This window comes from Corvus hawaiiensis, chromosome 2 (genome assembly GCF_020740725.1).
Source record: "Corvus hawaiiensis isolate bCorHaw1 chromosome 2, bCorHaw1.pri.cur, whole genome shotgun sequence".
Classification (NCBI taxonomy): domain Eukaryota; kingdom Metazoa; phylum Chordata; class Aves; order Passeriformes; family Corvidae; genus Corvus; species Corvus hawaiiensis.
The window spans coordinates 52,322,486-52,345,096 of NC_063214.1; the positions used below are offsets into that span (position 1 = coordinate 52,322,486).

A 22,611-nucleotide genomic window follows, 5' to 3' on the forward strand; every position below is an offset into this window, starting at 1 on the left:
TTCTTTTTCACAAATGCAAGTCATGGACACAAAGAGTTTCAAAGGGTTTTTTTGCACTTGTGGCTCTTTGCAGTTGCACCATGAGATGCCTGCAGACCTGAGGGAGCATCTCTGCTGGAGCTGGCTCCCTGTAAGCTTAGCCTGGAGCCAGGACGTAGCTCAGCAAGATGGAAGATGTGCACCCAATGGCTGCACACAAGCCTGGGGATCTGAAAAAGTAGGAATACACTCCTGGGGTATTGCTCTGGGGAAGCCATACTGTTTCCCTGCCTGATCTAGTAAAATTCCCCTAAAGGACCTATTTGCACACCCAGACCAGAGTCTTAAAGATCTAAAAGATCTGAAGCACATCTGACAAAATTACCTCTGGAATTTGTAATGCTCTACTTTACAAATTGGCTCAGATTCGTACCTTCAGAGGCATCTCTGTGGAAGGATTCTGTGGCTTTTTAGGGAAGGAATAGGTACTATTCACAGCAGCAGATTGTCCCCTATTACATGATTGCTGGAGCCTGGTTGTAGACATGGCTTCTGTGTTGTTTCTCAGGGACTGTATACTACAAGGCAATAAAATTACAAACTCTCTATTTTTTTCATATTCTTGCATACACATCCTTTTCTACTAACACAGAAATGTTCCAGATGCACGTCCACCACGTCCACGTCTAGTAACACGTGGGATAAAGATGTCTGACTCATATTTTCTCCCTCTTTCTTGCTGACTTCAGCTTCTAGGCTAAAAGCTGGAGAAAAATGGGAGGATCTGTGGAAGACCAGAGGTCCCTGGCCAGTATTCAGGAATGAGCTAAAGAGCATCAGCCGAGGGGTAGCAAAAGGGTAGCAAAAAAGACTGAGGGTGGCAAAAAAATTCAGTAAGCTGTGCAAAGGTGATGCCCAGCTGGCCATAAATGTTTGCAGAGGAGAGTTCTCAGAAAGCAGAGAAGGTAAAGACAAAACAGATTTTCCGAGCAGTGGCTTGAGCAGCCCGATGCTACCAGGACAATGGCCCTTCTTGCTTCGTCCTAATAACTGGGTATATCCACAGAAATGGATAGTTGACTCAAGCAGGATGTGAACTGAGGAAAAACCCTCACTGCCCTAAAGTGGCTTATCATGAGTAAGCTTTAGTTCTTGTGCCATTGATATGAATATGACACAGTATTTGTGCTGATACCCTGAACTCAAGCTACACTAGTGCTTTCACATCTTTGTACAGCATCAGGCTTGCTTCAAGCCAACTTGGAGCACACCAGAGGAGCCAGAGTCTGTCTGGGCCTGGACAAGCAAACTGTGTAGTGATTCTGGTGTGGTCGATGATGCTGAGAGAGCAGCCATGCAGAGCCAGTGATGTAACTCTTGTGCATTGTGTGGCATTTGGTGGCACTTCAGTACAAACCTGCTAAGTGCTGCAATTTTAGACATGTTGTAAAGGTGAGAGCAAGGGGAGCTCTCAAGGTAGAAAGTAATAGTGATATCCTGATATCCATGGGGTGTTTGCATTCAGAGGGGGACAACTCCAGCCCCACATTGTTCTGTTCAGAGGCCAAATGAAATCTGCAAAGGCAAAGGAAAACTGGCACCTCCGTCGAGTCACCAAGTTGGGGGTTCATGTGGACAAAGAAACCATGTGTAGAGTATAAATGTCATCTAGCTGTTTTCCACATCCGCAATAAGATAAGGTGAATCCTGACCTGGAAGTGCCCATTTCTCTCACTGCCATTCAAGAGAGTCCAGCATCACACATCAAGATGCAGACCTCCGTTCTTCTAGATGTCTAGCAGAGGTGAGGTGATTCCTTCCTCCAACAACCTCAGTTCTCAGTGATACTCTCTTAGGACAGCTCTCCCCAACTTGTAGAAGACTTTCAGGCTCAGAGCCTGAGGTGACATGACTGATAAAAAGCTTTGAGCTTTGTCCCCTAAAAAAACATATTTCACTGGGCTCTTGCTTTTTTTTTTTTGAAAGACTGAAAGTTTGTTTCTTTTGAAGGGATGAGTCTCAAAGGCCATAGAAACACATAAAGGTCATGTCTGTACATATAAAGTGAGTCTCCTGAATGGTCTTTTCTTCTCTCCTTTGTAGGACATCCCAAGCAAAGGCCAACCACCCCAAGGAATGGATTCTCCCCCAAACCAGGAGAGGGTCGAGACACTGAAAAGCAGTTCATTCAGAGACTGAAGGAAAAGTGTGATGAGCAGTCCCGGCAATTGATCAATATCCAAGATGAGCTTAAGAGGGCCAGCTGTGGCTTTGATGTCTTTGCTATAACAACCCAGTATTTTTTCAGGCAGGTAAGTGCAATGGGTGCTTCATACCATTGAAAAGATTCTTTGTCTTTACACCTGCCACTTGCCAAAATTTATTCCACAGTCACTGAAAATTTGTTCTTGGGACCAAAGCATGTAATTTCTTTACAATGTTTATTATGAGAAGGGAATTTTAATTTCATAGAATCATAGAAAGAAAATCTGCAATAACAAAGGAAATCTGACACCTCTGTCAAGTCACCAAGCTTGGGGTTTGGGTGGCCAAAGAGCCATGTGTAAAGTGTAGATGCCATCCAATCTGGTAAGTTGAATAATTTGATGCCATATATTTGAAAATAGAAGCTCAGGAACTTGGAAGAATTTTGTGTGAAGTATTTGTCATAAGCAGGCATTTTTAGGAGTAAAGGAGATGCAGAAACTTAGAATTCCCAGTCTCTGATTGCTAGCACTGGTATGGAAAGCGTAACTGAGATATTAATACTTGTGAGCAACCAAAATTGTTAGATGAAGGAAACTATTTGATTTCCCTCAATAATTATCTACTCTTCCTGTTCACCATGAATCAAGCAGAGTGTCCCTGTTACAGGGTTGCCAGTTGCTGAAGATGTTAGGATAACATTTTCTCAGCATGTAGAAGATTATGCACAGCATGTACAGGGAACATAAAGAAAATGTTGCTGGTAATTAGAGAACCTTGTTTATTCACTCAAGTCAAAATGAATAAATTCTAAGACAACCAAAATAACCATGAAAGACTTGAAAGTGTTGCTTGTTTCAAAAGCTGTTTAGTGATCTAGGAAATGTAGCTGGGCACTCAGGTCCAGGCCTGGTTCACATGATCCCCCATATTTTACAACATCCCAGGCTAAGCTGGTGTCCCAGCTACTTTGTACAACAGGCAGACAATCAACAGCAGGAGGACCTAAGGTTTGGATAATACCCTTGATTGCCCCCTTCTCTGCTTTTGGAAGAGACAAGAATAAATCTTCTGTGTTAAATGAGAGAAAGAGAAACAAGAAAACAAAACCTAAATTCAATCAATCTTAAAAATTCTGAAATACTTTATTTAGTTTTGGGGTATTTTATATTAGTGGGAAAGGTTACCTTTGAATAAATAACCACAATTCACACTGTTCCCTAAGTAGGAGCTGATCTTGCCGGCGGAGATTCACTGAACTGAAAAAACAGGGAATTTTTAAAATGTCCTAAATATTTTAAATACATTCCCAGGAGATTTCCCCCCTCTATTTTTCTTTCAACTTGACATTTCTGTATTTCAGGACTTGCTGAGCATTTCTAAACACTTTTGGGTGGGTTTTGGGGTTTTTTTTTTTGGTTGGGTTTTTTTTAGCTTTTTTGGTTGGTTTATTTTTGTTTTGGGTTTGGGTTTTTTTTGAGCTGACTTTGGAGTATTCTTGTTTAAATCAGAGGGAAATAAAAAAGGGCAGAGCACTGTCAGCTCAGCTTTGTCTATGCATTTTCCACTGTGGAGAGATTTTTCATCACATGCCTCATTCACAATTTGCTGAAGGAACCCTGGAAACTTGGGCTTATCTCCTTCATCTCCTCTGGATATGTTTTAAATGAGAACAGCTGCTGCAACTGAGCTTTGAGATGACTGTCATTCTGTTGGCTCATGTTGGATCTGTCCTGAAAATGCCTCCTAAATTGGACAACTCAGGTGTCTTTATTTAACAGCATCCTCTCCAAGTCCTGGCCAAGCACAGCTGCACCTCATGTACCCAGCTCCTCTGTATTATCAGGCCAGCTGAGGATTGCAGTAATGCCCCTCTGAGTGCCTGAAGGTGAAAAATAATACACCTGTCGACTTCAGGCACCTTCAGGTTTGGGCAGGATTAGGTGTTGATTTTTTTCAGATCCACCCAGGTGTGGTACCTCCTTTAGGAGTGTGGTTGCTTTAGGCTCCATTTTTAGTGCATGCAGGCAGGTGAACACTTCATGAAGATTATTTAAAGCACCAAAGTCCTGAATTTCTGCTTGAGTTACTTGCCTGTCCCATCTGAGACTTCCAGGGAGTAGTAAGGCTGCTGCACTCCTAAATTCAATGCTTAAGTCGAGAGCTTGCATACAGTGGGACAGCCTGGGACTACTCAAGCAGTTGTGTAACTGGGCAGTCAGTTGTCTTGCAACACAGACACAGACAAGTTTTTGAGTGTCATTCAAAAATACAATCTGTAGACATCTTCTGAGATGGCTTTATTGTCTGAAAGCTTGAGCAAAATTGAGTTGGCTGGCTTTGAGTTAGGGCAGTATGGGGAAAAAAAACTTTTCACATTATAAAAATAATGAGAGTTGTGTGTGTTTGTTTCTGAGAACCCTGCAGGCAAAATGGTTGAGGTCTGAGTGGAACTGCAGTGTGGCAAAGGAAAAACACTCATTCAAGAAAAAGGTGCGGCCATATTCCAGAGAAATTTGGGGCTGTTTTGACCCGCTGGCAGTTCCACTCTGTTTAGCAGAGGGCCCAACCCTATCTTGGTACTCGGGAGCCTCTTTTGGGCTGATAATCACTTGGGTCCAATGTCTCTTTCTCCTTAAATCACAACAAAATAGTGTTCAAAACCTAGATTTTTCTCAGATTTGGACCTGAATTCTGTTGGAAAACATGCTCCTACACAGTGAGGACAGGAATGAGTCCTAATGACAACCCAAGGACCAGTGTTTTGCATGCAGGTAGGAGTCTGCCCATGCCCATGGCTCTCTTGTCTTGCTCACACTGTTTCTCTTCCTTCTCCAAAGCTGGGGAAAGCACCAATGCAAGTGGTCCAGCAGACATACTTAGCTGTAGAAAGAGAGTGCTGTATGTAATAAAGAGTGTTGGACCACACCAGCAGTTGCTTTGAGTGCTTTAAGATTACATAACCATTTTCTTTTAGTTTCTTGGATTTGTTTTCTGACTGTTTCAGACCACTGCTGAATGGTATCCTGGAATCGTCTCTCTTTCTCAGTTGAAAATGCACATAATTGGCATGGTTCTTTTAATTGGCATCTAGAAGTGCACAGCATGTAACAGTATTTATTACAGACCCATTAATGCCAGATAAACCAAATTTCTATCCTTGGGAAAAGCCTAGGCAATCGGAGCCGGTGATAACTGAGGAAGTAGACACAAAAAATATTAAAGCAGTGGCTCTGACATAAGCATGAAAAGTAATGATTGCAGTGCCTGTTCAGAGCATGGCTTTTAATTATTATTTAATTAGCAGATGTATTAACTTAAGACCCTCATATATGCACATGACTCTTGTTGACTTTTGGAACTGCTTCAAATTAATTCTGAAGAGGAGATTAAGTTTGTCCTTAATGTTGTCAGATGCTCATCTTGCCGATACAACCCTTGTGCTGTGCTGGTACTCCAAAGTGAACAACTGACTGACGGGAGCTGGAGTGACACCAGGAAGAGTTTTTAGAGCAAATATCTCTAGACCCCTGATCTGGATGACTCCTGAACTGCTCTGGCTTGTTAGCCCAGTGATAGTGGCAGTCCTGGCCCAGTTTCAGCCCTGTTCAGCGAAGTGGCCAGCAGTGATCCCTCTTGGAAGTGGTAACAGTGCCATCTAAAGGAGAGTCACCCGAAGTGACAAATTTTGGAGAGAAAAATCTTTCCGGACGTAAATGGGGAGAAAAACAAAAAAATCCACTTTCAGGTCCCTAGTCCACTCAGAGAAGCGTTTGTGTTGGGGGCTGCTGTGGCCAAACTGCACCGAGGTCCTGGAAACTGGGCTAATGGCTCTCTGCAATCCAGCCTGCCCCAGCAGGAAAGTGGAGTCCTAGTTCTGCCTCTGAAACTTCAGAGGAGGATTCTAGAGCTACAGTGCATGTGAGGAGAAGGGATCCTTTCTGGGCTGCAGACCCCAAGGGTGGGATCAGGGAAGGGAAAGGGAGGAGTTTCCAGACCTGCAGCACGGTCTCTTGGTGTGATTTTCATCGTGGGGGAAAAACTGCTCAGGACAGGTCCCAGCACAAGTGCAGCTGGATCAGCTAGGAATGGAGGAACTACACAGATGTCCTGAACAAGAGTTGGGACAACACTGTATTTGATGGCATCCCAGAACTTTGTGTCTACCAAGACTGGGAAAGGCATGTCACCAGTAACCAGAGTGTGTTTGCCTGCACATCTAACCGTGGGTATGCAGTACATGTCTTCCAGAAGAGTAAACACACACAGCAATATCCTGCAAAATCTAGGGTGGGCAAGGAAGACCTTTCCCTCGTTTAAATAACAAATAAGTGTGTGCTTGTGTGTCTTCTTGAGTGTAATGTTCCTGTCCTGTGAATGAACAACATGCCACCCAGTGTCATGTAACATCTCTGGCCAATGACTGCTTGTGCTAGAGGCAAAATTGGCCATGCTATTTATAAGTTGCTTGGCACTTCCCACCACTGCCTCCAAAACATTAATTTGGGCTAACATTTCAAGGGATTATCTTTGGCTAAGCTGAAAATGGTTTATTTTCACAACTGTCTCAGAGAAGAAGTTCAGGAAAAATATATCTATTTGTTCGTGCCTGGTGCTGGCAGAGTGGTGAGAAGCCGGCACTCACCAGAAAGATTGAACTTCTGGCTTTCAGGGGTAATGCTTTCCCAGCATTTGCAAAATATGTTTTAATCTGGCCCGAGAATAGTCCTTAGAAGAGTGCCATTCCTCCCTCCTCACGATTACAGTTAGCAGTATTGAGCAAGTTCATTCTTTTCATTGCTCCTGAAGGAGACCAGAGCAGTCAGAGCAGCTCAATATTTCCATTCTGTATCCTGAAAAAAAAATACACTTTGGACTCATCAAACACTGACAGTTTAGGGTTATGAATAAAAAAAAACTTATTTCACGGAAAACAAAACACTTTGTTTACTTGGGAGGAAAAAAAATAGAAAGAAGCTCTGTCATCATTTAGAGCTTTCTAAACTGCTTTTTAAGGAGAAATGCACAAGATTTGGTACGTGGGGCTATTAGTTATGGTAATGATGCCTTTTCCTGGTCTTAAAATCAAGAGTCATACACGGTTAGAAGGGGAAAAGGGATTTTACCTTGGTATTTATTTTAAGGATCCTTAGGTGCACACATCCAGGTCATATGCATCAAAATGCACCCCGCTGAATTATGCCCCCCCCGAAAGATCAGGTATAACATTATAGGTTTTACTAATTAGCATATCTATCAAAGATTCCCCAATGAGAGGCTCAAGTGAGCCCCCCGTCCCCAAGGAACCTTCCCCTGGATGGTTCTATTTTAGTTTACAGAATGTGTTCTGGAGAGGACCTTGGGGTCTGGGGCACACTGATCCCTAGCTACGAAGCTTCTAAAATGTTTAGTCTCTTAGCTGAACAAACAAGTCCAAGAATGTAGGGAAAAAGCACTAGGAATACAGAAGTTGTAAAAAGGTGTAACAGGGATATAAAAGAAAAGGCAAAAAATCTTCATGGCATCAGTAAAACGGAGCAGTAAGAATCCAGAGGTGTACTCCTTTACTTGCAAGCATTACAATGAAGGCTCTACAGTGCAGATGCTGTGGGGCCTGCAGGCCACTCACACGTGGTCAGTCTACGCAAGGAATGGATTGGGGTTTGTGAAATGAAGGAAATCACCTTCTGCAGGCCCCTGCTTATTTTCTGTCTATGCTAAAAGTCAGGCAGTGAGTTAGGTAAGGTGCTACAGGAATAGAAACCTTAAAGCAGCTTAGTATCTTTCCCTTCCTCATCCTTTGGGTACCTTTGGATGTTACACTGCTTCCAGACAGTATGGCCAGCTCTGCTTCAGACCCTGCAAAACAGAAGGAAAAAGGTGCAGGGAATCTCTTGGCTTCTCCCTGTGTCCTCAGTGGCCTTCTTAGAGACACTGCTGTGACAAAAAGTGCAAATTTTAGTTTCGGGAGGTGGAAGAATATGCTTCCCTGGGAATTGCTGGAGTAGTTACATGGCCTTGTTTTGAAAAAAAACCCAAATTAGACTATGTTCGTATCCTTGGCTGGAGAAGGGTTTTGTTAGTTACACATAAATATTTTAAATTTTGAGATAAAAAAGAAATAGCTCCAGGCATTCTAATGCTCCTCTTGAAGAGGTTTTAAATGGCCATTAAAAATTAAAGACCTCTTTATTTACATGTTGTCCTTGAAGAGAAATATATTTAGGATGTGTGCCAAGCATCAGGTAAAAGTGAATTTATTTTCTCCTTTTGTTTGTATTATCCATCTCTTCTGTAAGCAACTGACTTTGACAGCCTTGATTTTATACTGCATTCAGAGGAAAAAACACGTAAGAGTCAGAAGTGGTTCTTGTAATGTTGGCAGCCTCCAAGCTGGGTAGGCGTCTGGGCTTGAGGGATTTGGCAACACATTGGAAGTGGTGTGAAAAGCAGTGATGAGTAATAGGGTCCAGTGCTGTTGTGGCCTCTCATCATAGACAGGGACAGGACAGGGAAAACCCAAATCACAGTGTTTTCATGCCGTTCTTTCAGTTCAGTGAAGGAGTCAATGGGAATGTGCACCTCTTCTAAATTCCATGCATTTTAAATTCCTCTCTTGCCGCAAAGAGGCAATATCCTCAGATCAATCATTGTTTGTTTTCTCGTGTTTTGTTTTTTGGAGGTTTTTTTCTTTGATTGATTCATTGATTACTCCCCAGAGACACTCTACCAAGATTTCTAGTAAGAATGTAACAGAACAAAGGCTTTACAATCCAGTGAAGATCAATAGGTGCAAGGTTCATATATGAAAGTATTAATCACACCAGGAACTGAAGAATTTTTCTGTTTCCATGAGAGAACAGAAATATTTAACAAATGAAAATTTGTAGATACCTTTCAGGAAGTAAATAAGGAAACCATAACTCTCATTAGCAGTGGGGTGGACAAGACCTGGCCTGTCCAGGTCAGAGGGATCCCATCCTCTCTTTGGGAGTCAAAAAGCGGAGCCTCCCTTCGGAGGCAAACCTTTCAGCACATCTCTTGTTTTATGCACACAATTATGTGCATAAAATATTTATGACAAGACCAAATATCACTCTTTAAAGTTGCTGTAAAGGGGGAGGCCATGCCTCAATTCACAGATAATCTTCAAAAGTCATTTCAAAATGAAATTTTTGAACATAAGTCCAAAGATGGTTAGAATCAGCCTAGAGAGAGGGCAAATACTGAGTTCCCTTCCCAGAAGAAGCAGTGACCACTGAGTAACTTGACATATTTACATGCTGGTGGTTACTTTTCAGTAACCTGTCCCTCTGGCAGATCCATGTCCCTCTCTCCCATGTGGCCAGCCTCAGGCATCACATGATCGCTCATTCTGTGGCTGGAGCCTCACCTGGAGATGCCCATCGTAGCATCCCAGGAGCTCTCCTGCCCTCAGATACACACCCGTGGCCTTCCCTACCTTCCCCCTGCTTGGATTTTCACACCTCTGGCAGCAATAATTTTGTCTGGTGGCTTTACATTCCCCTCTGGGCAAAGTGGCACAGCTCCATTGATACAGACATGTCTAATAATGATCTATATAGGCATTGTAATAATATTGGCAACAATGATCAGTGCAATAGAACTTAAATTTTTTCAAGTGATCTTAGTGCTTCTACAGTCTAAAAAGTGGAACAATTTATTATCCATAACAAAGGTCTGGTAGTGCTATATGTCCATCAAACCAACCATGTGCCAGCTTATTAATTGCAGGAATACTATGGTTTTAGCCATCACAAAACATAAAGGCTAGCCTCACTTAAAAAATCAATTTTTATCTTCTTATTTGCCAGTGGAATACAATCTGTTTAAGTTAACATTAGCTTGTGTTTAATCAAATTACACAGAACAAGGAACAAAAAGATGATGGGATTGAACTGGGTTTGTTGAAAACAGAAAGCACTTGGCTGACTTAATGTATTCCTCTGTTAATATTTGAGCTTCAAATAGCATTCTCAGTAGAAATGAAGACATTAATATTTTTGTTATTCCACAATTAATCCCAACAAGTGCTAGACATTTTGAGGATGACATAAAGATGATGTTCCAGTCCTGGAGCGCTTAGCATCTAAATAGGCAAAAGCCTGATTAAAACTGGGAAGTCAAATGGACTGAGTCTGGAGATTACCATATATTTAGTTTCTTAGGGGATTTATGTGGGAAGACAGGCATGTGTTTGTGTGTGTGCATGGATACACACACCTGCATGCATGTGAGCACACTGTGCGATGTGTTCTGCTTTCAGCTGTCCTCTGGGAAGAGGATCTGTGTTTCCAGTGACTGTACAGGGGACAGGGCTGGAGCACCAGAGGTCTTGGGGTTGCTGACAGGGCCACAGTGACAGGCACCACTGGACGACTGGACAGTGAGATGTCCTGCCAGTGCGTCACCCAAGTGCAATAGTGAGGGCAGCCAAGAAGTCAAAGCAAACCCACATACACCAGGAGGTGCAGAGGCAGCAAGGGTTGTATGTATGCAGCTCTGTGAGCTGCAGAAGAGAGCCCAGCAAGTAGTTTCCTTTCTGCAGACAGGAAGACTCCCACTGTTCGTGTTTATTTACACCAAATGGGTGTGATGAATATTTTACATGCCACACAGGTTCGTCCCATCTGCCCTTGTCGGTGTTTCCTGTGGTGCAGCACGTTTCTCCAGGCAGCTGCAGAAATGAGCAGCAGGACATGTCCTCAGCAGCACTTCTGGGCTGATGGCTGCTTCTGAGGCAAACAGGCTCCACAGCTATTCTTATTACCACATTCTGGTTTCATCTGTGAGGGAGAATTAGCTGTGTTTCTTCCTTGCTTTGTTTTGTTGGCTTTTTTTTTTTTTTTATTGCTTAGTACACTACAGTCAGTGAATAGACCGAGAGGGATGCTTCTCCTCAGGGGACATATTGAGTGTGTCTGCCCATGGATTGTACAAGAAGCCCTGGCACCTTTGGTGCGCTGCCTGGAGAGTGCTGGGGTTCAACACCACTTACCAGAGAGGTGCCTGAATTTGGACCTTATTTGGGGCTGGAGATGCCTTTATACATCTGAGCTTTGGTGCCCCAGGCAGTTGGCTGCATGCTGCAAGAGGACCCTTTTGGTCCCATGACTCTTCAGTTCTGTGCAGGGTCTTGGCTTCCCCAAGAGTAGGGAAAGCTATTTTCCCCCTTCATCTGGAGTATTGCATCACCTGCAACATGGGACATTCTTCCCATGCCTGGCATAGGCACCTTGCTCAGGCTGAACCTGAGCCTGGGGGATTGGTCTGACCACAAGATGGTTAAGTAAGCAGTGATCCCTTCAGCAGCTAAAGTTGGCTGCATTTCTGAAAATGGCTTTTGAAGCTTCTTGGAAAAACTTGTGTAATGTTGAGCTGTCTGTTTTAAGCTGCCTCACACCTCCTGCCAGGCAGGAGGTAAGCACCAAGACAGGTCTCTGATAGGCAAAGCTCCCCAGCCCTCTGAAGAGGCAATGACAACCCACAGATAACTTGCAGGTTAGGGAAGGATATGCTTGATAGGTTTAAGTGTCTGCCGAGTTATTCTGCCCTGGAAAGTAGAAGGAAAATGTTTAGGAGGGACTGGATGTTGTCCAGGTATCTCTGCATTTCCAGTGGGATCCATGTTGCAAAAGAAAAAGGTTTTGGGATTTCTTTCTGCTCTGACTGTAAAAAACAGAGATCACCTCCTGATTTGGTAGAAGTTTTCAGATATTTGGCCTGATTTTTTGCTTTCACCTCTTACTAACTGGTATTCTTAAAAACAAACACATTACAAAGGACCATAACATACTCAAAGCAATGGCTAGAACCATGAAAAGGATTAATTTAGAAATAAACATGGAACAGTTGGATATATGCCATGTATTTGTGTAGGTGCCACACATATGACTATAATGCTTGAACTTCTTTCCTATAGTTTTGGAATATCTTCTGTTTCATGTAAAACTTAATTTCACCAATCTTTAGTTAAAATGAAGTACTAGAAGTTACTGAGTGTTAGAGGCACTTAAATAAATGTTCTGTCTTCTTTCCTGTCACAATGCGCTAATACAAGCGAGGGTCGTGATGGTTCGTTTATTGATCTCAGAGTGTAAAAGGACACAAGGGATTTCAATTTTATTCAGAACAGCGCACCTTTGTTAAGGGCCCACAACACAGTAATGCAATAGAGGAGAGAAAGAGAGAGAGATAAAGAAAAACAAAGTAAAAGGGTAAAGAGGAAGAAAAGGGGGGTAATAGCTACCAACAGATGAGACGAAGTCCTCGTGGCCTTCTGCCAATAGAGTCGTCTTCTTTCCGTGGGGAGATCTCATCTTAGTTAATTTAGAAAGTTCCTTTATAGTCCTTTTCAGAAGTGAGGGGCAACTGGCCAAGGCCATATCTATGTTTCATAATAACATTGCAAAACTAGAAGCTAGCACTGACTATCACAGTTACATACCAAGCATGCCTTTCATAGGCAGTACTGCCTGCCATGGTTTGTAGCCTAGCAGCGTTAGCTGACATGAGTTTAGCAGTGCTCTCACTTCTGCTTTCTAGCTGTATCTCCACATCTCCCTCCTTTCCCCAAGAGGTGAGGAGATCTACAGCCAATGTTATGAGGCCTGTTGCTTTGGGAAACAGGTACAGGACAGATGTACAGGACAGGTCACTCCTTTCCGCTTCAGCGCAGTCCTTCCCGCCTGGGCAGCAAGAACGGCGCAGTCCATTGTGACCTGCACTAATTTCCTCAGGAATGCGTACCAGTTCCCAGTGGGCACACCCACAGGCAACACCTGGGAGACATCCCACCTCAGCCAGGCCAGGACTCCTATGTTCAGTCTCTGTCCTTGGCGATGATCGTGAGGCAGATGAGGGATCTTCGGACCATCTCTTACATTTTCCCGGTCCCAAAGGCATTTTTAAATGTCATTTGTAGAAAGACTTCAGATTGTTTACTGTGTTCCCTCACCACTGCATACTCCTAAGCTAGAACGGTCTGCTGATATAATTCCCTGTCTCTCCAAAATTACTGTCCCAGTCCCAGGGGGTGAGAGTGTAAATATCACAAGACCTCTTATGTAGATGCATCAGCAGATGCATTCTGAGCTGACGCACAAGAGGGATTTTGCAGCAATGTAGTGGAACTTTCCCTGTTGACCAAGCTGCCTGGCAGATATGAGATTGTTCCAGTGGAAAGCAAGGCTTGAAAATACAGATAGACTGTGATTACTATTTCACCTCGTGTTTCAAGACCGTGTGCCACATCTGCAAAAACCTCTCATATAGACATATAGACATGCTGACAGAAACACAGCACTTCCTTTCTAAGTGAAGTTCTGATTTGAGCTTCAGTTTCTTAGGTACAACTTCATATCGCCATTGCAGTCCGTGTGGGTTGTGGTTACAGATTTTAGCAGCTGGAGAGCCACATATTTGATTAGTGGATGGCAAGCTGCCTGCACTTTTGGGCATGTAAAACCAACACACTCACAATCCCACTGCACTGGCTTTGAGTGGTGGATGCAGCAAAGCCAGGCTGAAACCAGCTCTGCCTGGAACTGGTCTGGCCATCAGCTGGAAGGGAGTAATCCTGGGAGCAATTAAGAGTTTCTGGTGTCAGCACAAATCAACATGAGCTCCTACTGTGAGCATGTGTTATGAAAAACTGTCAAGATCTTCAGGTGAGTAAGCGGAGATGGCAGCAAGAAATAAGAGGGTGGTACCACCTGCACATTCAGCACTGGGGAGACTGATCGTGATTATATGACATTTAGCACTGGTGCTCAGACAACTTCAGAAAACAGCGAAACAATAGAGAGGAAACAGAGAAGAGCAATAAGCAACTCTGAGATCTGGAAAAATGCCTCTTTGTGAGAGACAGTAGAAAACAATTGATTTCCTTTGTGAAAAAGGGCAAAATGGCTTGAGTCCAGAGCAGAAGAGTCCTCGTAAGAAGGTAGTGCTGTGTACCAGAAAGTACTTACCTCAAGCAGGGGAAAATTTAGCAGAAACCACTGTCCAGAAGCAGAAGCTTTGCAGCTTCAACGTGAAGGAAGCATGTGGGAAACAGAGAAGCAACAGAAGCACAGACTTTTAGGACTAGAGATGATCAGTTATTAGAAGAAACCACTGTGAGAAGAGAAAGCAGATCCACACCTTGTCAGCAGTTTGCCAATGGATGCCTTTGTAGAGGGGATGTTTTCATCGAATGTAGTTATAGAACAGCAACTGTGTAAAATATCATGTCCTGTGATACAAAAATTGTGTTATTTGATTGAACCATCCCTTTGTCCTTTGCCCTTAAAGTCTACTAAGTTCTGTAGGTAGCAAGAATATCTGGACATTTAATATTTGGTGGTGCAATATGTGTTAGAGGGAAGATGCCTATTTTGAGGTTGGAAGCCTTTTTCAGATAGATGTCAGGATGAGTTTTCCATGCAGAACATCTTTTCATCACACTCTCTAATGCAGGGTTACTTGCACCTTCTTCTGAATTTTCTGGCAATAATCATGGCTAGATGCAGGATCTAAATTAGATGGACCATGACTCAAAGTTATATATAAATGGCAATTATTGTGTTCCAAGGACATTTCCACATTTCAAGTGGAAAGTATATCTCCTTGATACTCCTTCTATGTCCTCACAGCCATCCAAGAGTATGTAGCTACACTTTTGAGTCATATACCCAAAGTACAACATGTCTCTTGCTTACCCCCCTTTCAGGTCTGAGCTATCTGGTTCCAGAAACAAACTCTAAAAGGTTTCAGCTGCAATCCTCCCAAAATTCCTGGGCCTTGCTCTCACCCCTGAGGTCTGATTCACATGCTGCTTCCTACAATCACTTCTCACACGTCATAACTTCAGAAGGTGGTGTGGTTATTATAATGATTTGAGAACTGTTTATTATGGTTCCTTCTTCAAACCAGCTCTAACTACAGGGGAGATAGTATAAATGAGGCCTTTCGGCAATGAGTTCTAAAAATCATCTGAGATAGGGTTTTTTTGTATAAAAACATTCCAAGCCCACAACTGAATTTGTTTGAATTCTCATTAATGGTAGTAAGTACTATTCTTCTCAGCAGAGCACTGAGAATCCTTCCTATAGGAGAAACTTGGTCCATGTAAAGCCGCTGGAATTCTTTGCCGCTGAAATTGCTGTCACAGGATGTCAGCACTTGTCCCTTGCTCTGCTTGGCTTCAAAATACAGCAGCTTGAAGTTGTCATTGGCTTTGGCCCAGAGTAACTAAGGAGGGGAGGAGAGGAGATTACCTGTTTGTTGGGAGAAGGGAACATTTCTCTGCAAAGTTGATTTAAGAAAATGGCCATCTGCTTCCAGCTGCTCAGAGGTTTGGAATTTAGATATAGCCTTGCAGGGGATGTATTCCTGGGTAGAGGGCAGATGAGGAGTTCAGTGAAAACATGCATTTTTCCTTGTGATCTTGATGCATAAATGATATTGAATATGAGGAAACGTGAATTCCCTGACAACGAGAGCTAGTTCATTTGGAATGCTTACTTTGTACTTTTCCAGACATCAAGAACTAGAAAACGTAGAAATAAAGCATTGTTCTCTCATGAATTTTTTATCCATGGCCTTGCAAACTACTGCCACTAAAATAAATGTAAGGCTACACCAGCAGAAATAACAAAAGTTGAAGGAATTTTGTTTAGATCCTCACATTCTTTTTATATGAGAACTGAATCTGGCTCATCTGGCTGAGCTCTCTCACTTGAGAAACAGAGGGCATGTAGTCCGTGTTAATTTCTTAAATTCTAGAGTAAACATTCTATTCATCCAAATAGGCAATAGCATAATTGTATAGTTGAAAAACTATATTAAAAAATGTTTGCTTCCATGTAAGTTGCCTGAGGATCATTAAAAGCTCATGGTAGTGAGTAATGCACAAAATGTGAAACCTCACCATAAATCCAAGAGAAATTGCCATTCTGGGGCCATCTGGCATGACTTTCAGCTCTGGCTGAATCATCTCACTGAAACTCATTACTGACTGCTCATGTCTTCAGGAATCCCCAAATCACTGTATTACATTCTCTGATTTTTTTTTTTAAGTTAGGCAAGAACAAAAATAACAGCCCCAACCTGGAAAATAATGAACCACATGAGTATGTCTGAAGAGCAATGTGGAGAACTGTGTTGCTAATGAGAGAGCTGTGTCAGAGAAAACTTGTAATGCACCTCCAACAAGGAAAGTGAAATGTAATAGTGAATGTATTTGCTTTTCTTATTTCCTTGGGCCACTGTAGTTTTCAGTCTGACAAGATTAAGGTTCAGGGGCTTGTGACAGGATTCTCTTCCTGGCTGACAGCAGAGTGTGGACTCCATTCCTTGTTCTGGGGAAGTTGGCCCTGTGCTAGCAAAGTTGACTCTCCCCAAATTCACCACTTTCTCCCTGCTTTAGTTTACCCCCCATCTGATTCAGTGCCCAAACACTTGTGTGACTATAAGAAAGGAAGCTGGGACAAAACAAGTGACCAGGAGAGGGGAAGATTAAAACCCTTTGACAGCAGCACTCATCTTCATTGGTTTCAAGCACTCACAGAAATACAGTGTGACTGGCAGTTTCAGTAAGTGAAACTGGAAGAGAATTTCGGACTAGTTGAGACTGTTTCCAAGTTGTACTCCTTGCAGAATTGAAGAATTAACAATACTGACAATAAATCAATTTCAGTCTTTGAGGCCAATGTTTGGCTTATTGCAAAACAAATTCAGTCTCCCCAGTTGTCTGCAGCTCCATCAGTATACTCAGCTTCTCTCTTGTAGATATCAAAATCCTGACAAAGTCCACCTGTGTGTTCTGTCACACAAACTGTAACGGTGTTTGAAGAGAGTACATGCAGAGAAATTGATTGTAATAATCTCAGAAGCTGTGCTGGATGTCCCTTCTCCTTGCCTTGCTCTCCCATCTTTGGCATGCCACTCAATGATTTCTGAGTCTCCTGTTCAAAATGCATTACTGGAATAGCATTGTCCTACCCTACCTCTGCACTGCCTTAGACAAAATCCTGCCCCCACTGAATGCTGCCAACCAGACTTCTCCTCACGCGTCCTTTGGAGGTGCTTAATGTCGGTGTCACGGTCGCCTCCCGCTGTTGACTGCAGAGAATGCCAGGAGGCGGCAGCTGCCGATAGCCTGACTTATCCATCACTCTCCAGAGCTGAGACATTACAGCAGTTGCAGTGTCTCAGTTATGCACCAGGCCATCTGAATCTGACCGTCCCGTCTCTCCTCATTCCTGCAGTCTCCTGTTCCTTGTCTCCCTCCACCACTGCATATCCCTTTGTCCTCTGAAATGCCATCTGCAGAATGATCTTTCCTTTCTTAGTTTCATCTCCTTTTTTGAACCTGTGCTTCTGTTTCTTTACCACGGCAAGCAGTTTTTAAACTTCTGGAATGCCCCACCTCAGCCTTCTCTCCCCATTATCTCTCTCTGTATCCCCATTGTGCTGTCTTCACTCTGCTTGGTCCTCCCCTCTAACCACTGTCTCCTTCAGCTTTCTCCTTGTTCCCTATGTTTATTTCCATAAGCACTGGATACTGCCCTATCAACTTACTCTTAGAGCTGGCAGTCCTCTTGCAAAAAAATTTACATCCCTTCCTGTTTCTTGTACTGTCTTCTGCTGCTCATGCCCTCAGAGTGTTATCTATTCAAATTAAATATTTGTTTGACATACTTCGCATGCTATGCCCCTCAGCAAACCTTTCCAGTGCTTCATAAAGGATGAATAATGTGCAGTTCACTTGAGGATTCTCCTGCTCAGTGACACACATAGCACTGTGTTACTACCTTTATCTCCCAGAGCTTTCCCAAGACTTCCATTTGGTTTTTCCCTCTCCATGGATCTCCATCTTCACACTTTGCCGTATCTTTGCACTGTGAAAATCCAGGCAAAGCAGTGTATTTCTCCCAGGAAAGTTTAGCCAGCCTCCATAAAACAGGGAAGCATCAGATACTAATGGTTAGGAATGCAAATCTTCTTATATATGTTAGAATATAAGTATATAAGTATAGAACCCTGATGAGATGGTTTGAGCAGAGTGATATTGATGCATAAAGACCATTATGGAGCTAAAGAGAATAATGTGCCCCATTTGGGGACTGTAGTAAATCATAAAATATGGCTAATTTATCCCTACCTCTTCCAATTTAGTTCAGATAGATGTAAAATATTAAAATTGCTTGGACAGTAAATAGGAATTGTATTACGTGCATCATGGAGGAAAGCACTGATTCTGTCACTGTATGGAAAACTTGCTGCCCATGGTGCCTCTTTACCATTAGAATAGATTGTTTATAGACTAAGCAACTCCCCTGGGACATTTAGGAACATGTAGATATCCTCCTTGGCCTTTAATCACCTAGGAGTCTTGCCCTGTGAGGTGCTAACTACATTGTGTTTCCACTGAAGTCAATAAATATTGTAAAACATACCCTGTTAAGTCACTTGTTTTGTGCACTTAATTTTATGTTTTAAAATCTAATTTTATCAGACTTCTTTCTTCTTATATTTGTTGCTAATCCTACACATAAGGAACACCTTTCTTTGGGGAACTTACCTGTATTTTCTCTTTCTAGTAATGAAACAAAACTACAACTTTTATGAAAAGTGGTTTTTTAACTAACAGTGCACATTTTCCAGCCCATGTTGATCTGTGTCTTATCCACAGACTTCTTCATTCTGCTTTGAAGGGCAATGTGAGCAAGATCTGTTGGGACAGAGCTCCACGCAAAGCATTTTGCAGAGGCACATTCACACTCTGGGCGTGGACCATCAGCAAAATGCGTAGCAATATACTGGTGACAATGCACAGACAAGCAGTATTGCATGGATAGGAAAGGCTAGCAAAGTTCATTCTGGGTCATCAAATCCCGTCCCTCCCTGTTGCCAAATCCCATAACTTCTTCCCTAAAATGATCAAATTTCAGCTTGAAAGTCATTATATTTTCCTCTGTTTCTACCAAAGGACTGTTTCAGAATCTCTTGTGACTTAGGTATGCCCAAGTTCATACCCTTTTACTCTTATGTAAATACATTTTTTGACCTTGAAGTACTTCTGCCTCTCTTAGTGTTGTCCTCCCTGTATTTATAGAAAGCTGTCACTGCCAACTTTACTGTTGTTTTCTTAGAAGAAGCAGATGTGTATTTACACAGCACCCCTCCAGTGGTGTGGGCTATATCCCTGCCTCAGAACTGGTATCCCCAAAACACAGGGGACCAGAACTGTGTGAGGTTTCAGCCGAGATCTCTCTGTGGCTTTTCTTAAGGCATTTAAACTTCCCTCTTTCCTAGAGCCTAAGGCTGTATTTCCTTTGCTCAGAGGTGTACCATAGACACAGTTCTCAGTCATCCCATGACTGGATAAGCAACACTTTTTTTTGCTCTTATTTCCAGCTGATGAGTTTCCATCTTCTACTTGAATTTCCTGTTATTTGTCCCTGTGATTGGGACCTTGGACTGCTCAGTATTCTGTATTTCTTATTATGACCACTCCTATAGCCCTAAACAGCATCTACCTTGATAAACATGGTGTTTTGACTCGCCCCTTGATGGACAGTGCATCCATCATCTCATTAGCACTCACTAATATATGACCAGGGTCAAAAGTGAAGGACGTAACTTGCCCCAAGGATTGATCTTTGAACAGCTCCATTCATTATCTCTGCTCAGTCCAACAGTACCATTTACTGCCACTCCTTCTCCTCTCCCCCAAAGGCCTCCTCCCTGCTTAACGCTTTTTCCGCAGCTCCCAGTCTTTCCCGGCCTGATGATCAATGTTGTCGTTGGCACCACATGGTCACTTGGTCCCCAATAGGTGGGAGTTACATATTACTCTTCTCTAAAAGTATCAATTCTTTTGGTGTACAAAGGCAGCAGTCTGCATTGGTGTGGATCTACCTGCCTTTGGTGCTCTGTTGTGCTTAACAAGGTTTTTTTAAAGTATTATTCCTCTCAGTATTTGATCCAAGTGCCACATGGCCACTGAAATCAGGCAGATGACTCTAGCATTTTAAAATTAAGAATCAGTAATTTAAAAACCTTGTTTTGAACCTGTTGTTTAAAGTGCCAGTTCTCATAGAATTTGGGTGTAGGGGCTGTCCTCTCCTCTGATGTGCCTGTTTTGCTGAGTGTTTTGCTCCTGTCTCAGTTATGTTCATTTCCTTTTCTATATCCTTAATTCCTGAGGCATTGCTGCCTTCAGGTGTGTGTTCAAAGTCCTCCACATGGTAACCCACCTGTCAGCATGCTGCCACCACAGAGACCTCTCCTAAATTCCTTCTTCATGCTCCTTGTTCCTGCGTTTGACTGAGGAATTGCTTTTTAAAATAGTTTCCATTTTGTGTTTGCTTTCTCGTGTTGTGTCTTTTCTCACCTTAAGGCTACACACCTTGACCTGAAAGATGAGGTTTAATTCAAATTGAGTTTGGTCTCACTTTCTCCAAAAGGATCTAAGCTGACCAAAGAGCCCAGCAGCTCTCCCAAGCACATCCTTATCCTTTATCAATCCTAAATTGGCCTCTGGGGCCTCAATTGACCCTTGCCAGAAGAACAACATGTGATTTCTGCTATATTTAAGTTTCACTTAAATATTTTCTCTTCCAGTTTAGTGCTTAAGTGGTACTAAAGTGGTGCATAGACCTTGCTAGCTAATCTTTACCTCAGATTTATAATCACGTGCAAACAGCAAATCCCCCCTTATTAGCAAAGTAATTGAAGAAGATGAGTACTTCATTTTAAAAGCATAGCAAAAGGAATAATGACTGGGTTTTATATTCCCTGCCTGTTAGTCAGACCTGTGGATCTAAATACTGTAGTTCTAATAGCCAGCTCAGAGAAATGGCTGTGGTAATTTGTCTACAGGTGGTTATGTGGGTTTTTTAATATGGTGGTTAGGAAGTTTCCTGTTGGGATTCGGACTGTAAAAGATCCAAACTACAGACTTCAGGTTGTGTGGCAAAAAAAGAAGCTCCTGCAGTGAGGATGAAATGATTTCACCACACAAGGAAGTCTCTTTTTACCTCTACTCTGTAGCTGTTCAGTAGCCAACCAAATTAATTTTCAGATGCTGTAAAGAAAATTAGGTCTTGAACACAAGTGTTAAAAGACATGTATTTGGAGTGAAATTTTTAATTTGGTTTGGTGTTTGGGTTTGGTTTTTTGTTTATTTGTTTGTTAGGTGGGGTTTCTATGTTGTTGGGTTTGTTTGTTTGTTTGTTTGTTTGTTTTTAATTACTTGATTGTGATATTCTAAAACTTCAGTTGAAGTCCTGGCAGGGCTGAGGAAGAGCAGACGCAAACTGGAGTTACCTGAACATTTAAATGTAATTTAATACAGTTTTGGTGGACATTCTTGTTGGTTCCTATTTTCAAAATCACTTTTATGCATCACCAATCACTGTTGAACATACATTAAAATAAAAACAAAAGCACCTGTCCAGAGAAGCACAGATGTGAGCATCTTTCCCAGCAGAAGGCAGAGCTGTTCAGCATTAAGGGCAATGACACTTTTCTGTATGTTTGGTAGTGATTTGGCTTTCAGGAAAATAGTCATTTTCAGGTTGCAAACAGTGAACAAACATCACCTTGCGTGTGAGTCACTGAACTCTTCTGCCTTTTCCCAGCATTGTCTTGAGTGTAAATTGTTAGAGGAAAATATGTCGTGCCAAAAGCAACAGCCCAGGAGAAGTGAGGTTGCTGCAGCTCCATGTCCTGGGTCCTGCCAAGGAAATGTGTACCCAGTGGGCAAGTGGATACAGACCGGACATACATAACACACCCGCGTGTATATGCAGGTCACGGTTAGGGTTAGGTTATGTGGTGTAAATACATATATACATGGCCAAAAAAATTACGCCAGCCGTCGAGGATTACAAAAGTCTCTGGGTACGCTGCAGAGATCTGGTTTTGCCATTAAAAGGAGCCACAGAGATCCACAGGGTGTTCATCGTCCTCGCGACTTAAATAAATGACTTCTGGGAAAATCCTTTCAGGGAGATTAGAGCGTCTCGGGAGGCCGGGGGACACCCGGTGTCGCGGTCTGGAGTGAGCCGCTGGCCGGCAGCGCCCGCGCCCGGCCCCCGCGGAGCCGCGCAGCGCTGCGCTCGGCCCGAGTCGCGCCGGCAGAGCCGCGCAGGACCGCGCAGAGCCGCGGGGCAGCCGCAGAGCCCGCACGGCGGCCGGGGGGGCCCAGTGCGGCAGAGGCGCCGTGCAGAGGCACCGCAGCCGCGCTGCCCGAGTCACGGCGGGAGTGGATTTGGGAGCGCTGCGGGAGAGCGGCCGCGCCGGCAGCCGGCCGGGGCACGCTCAGCTTAAAGGCAGCGTCCGGGCGGCTGCGGAGCACGGGGACTGCGGTGATCAGTGACTCTGGATGCGGCACGAAGATGAGAACGCAGCGGC

General features: G+C 43.2%; 1 protein-coding gene across 4 annotated transcripts in view; it reads left to right on the forward strand.

Moving 5' to 3' along the window:
- Window positions 1-22,611, forward strand: part of MTUS2 (microtubule associated scaffold protein 2) — a 269,268-nt gene that overhangs the window by 214,106 nt on the left and 32,551 nt on the right. For all 4 annotated transcript variants that reach the window (XM_048294988.1, XM_048294987.1, XM_048294984.1 and 1 more), the window contains one exon: window positions 2,083-2,291. In XM_048294988.1, the coding sequence (XP_048150945.1) occupies window positions 2,083-2,291 (209 nt within the window). The remainder of the gene's footprint in view (window positions 1-2,082; window positions 2,292-22,611) is intronic.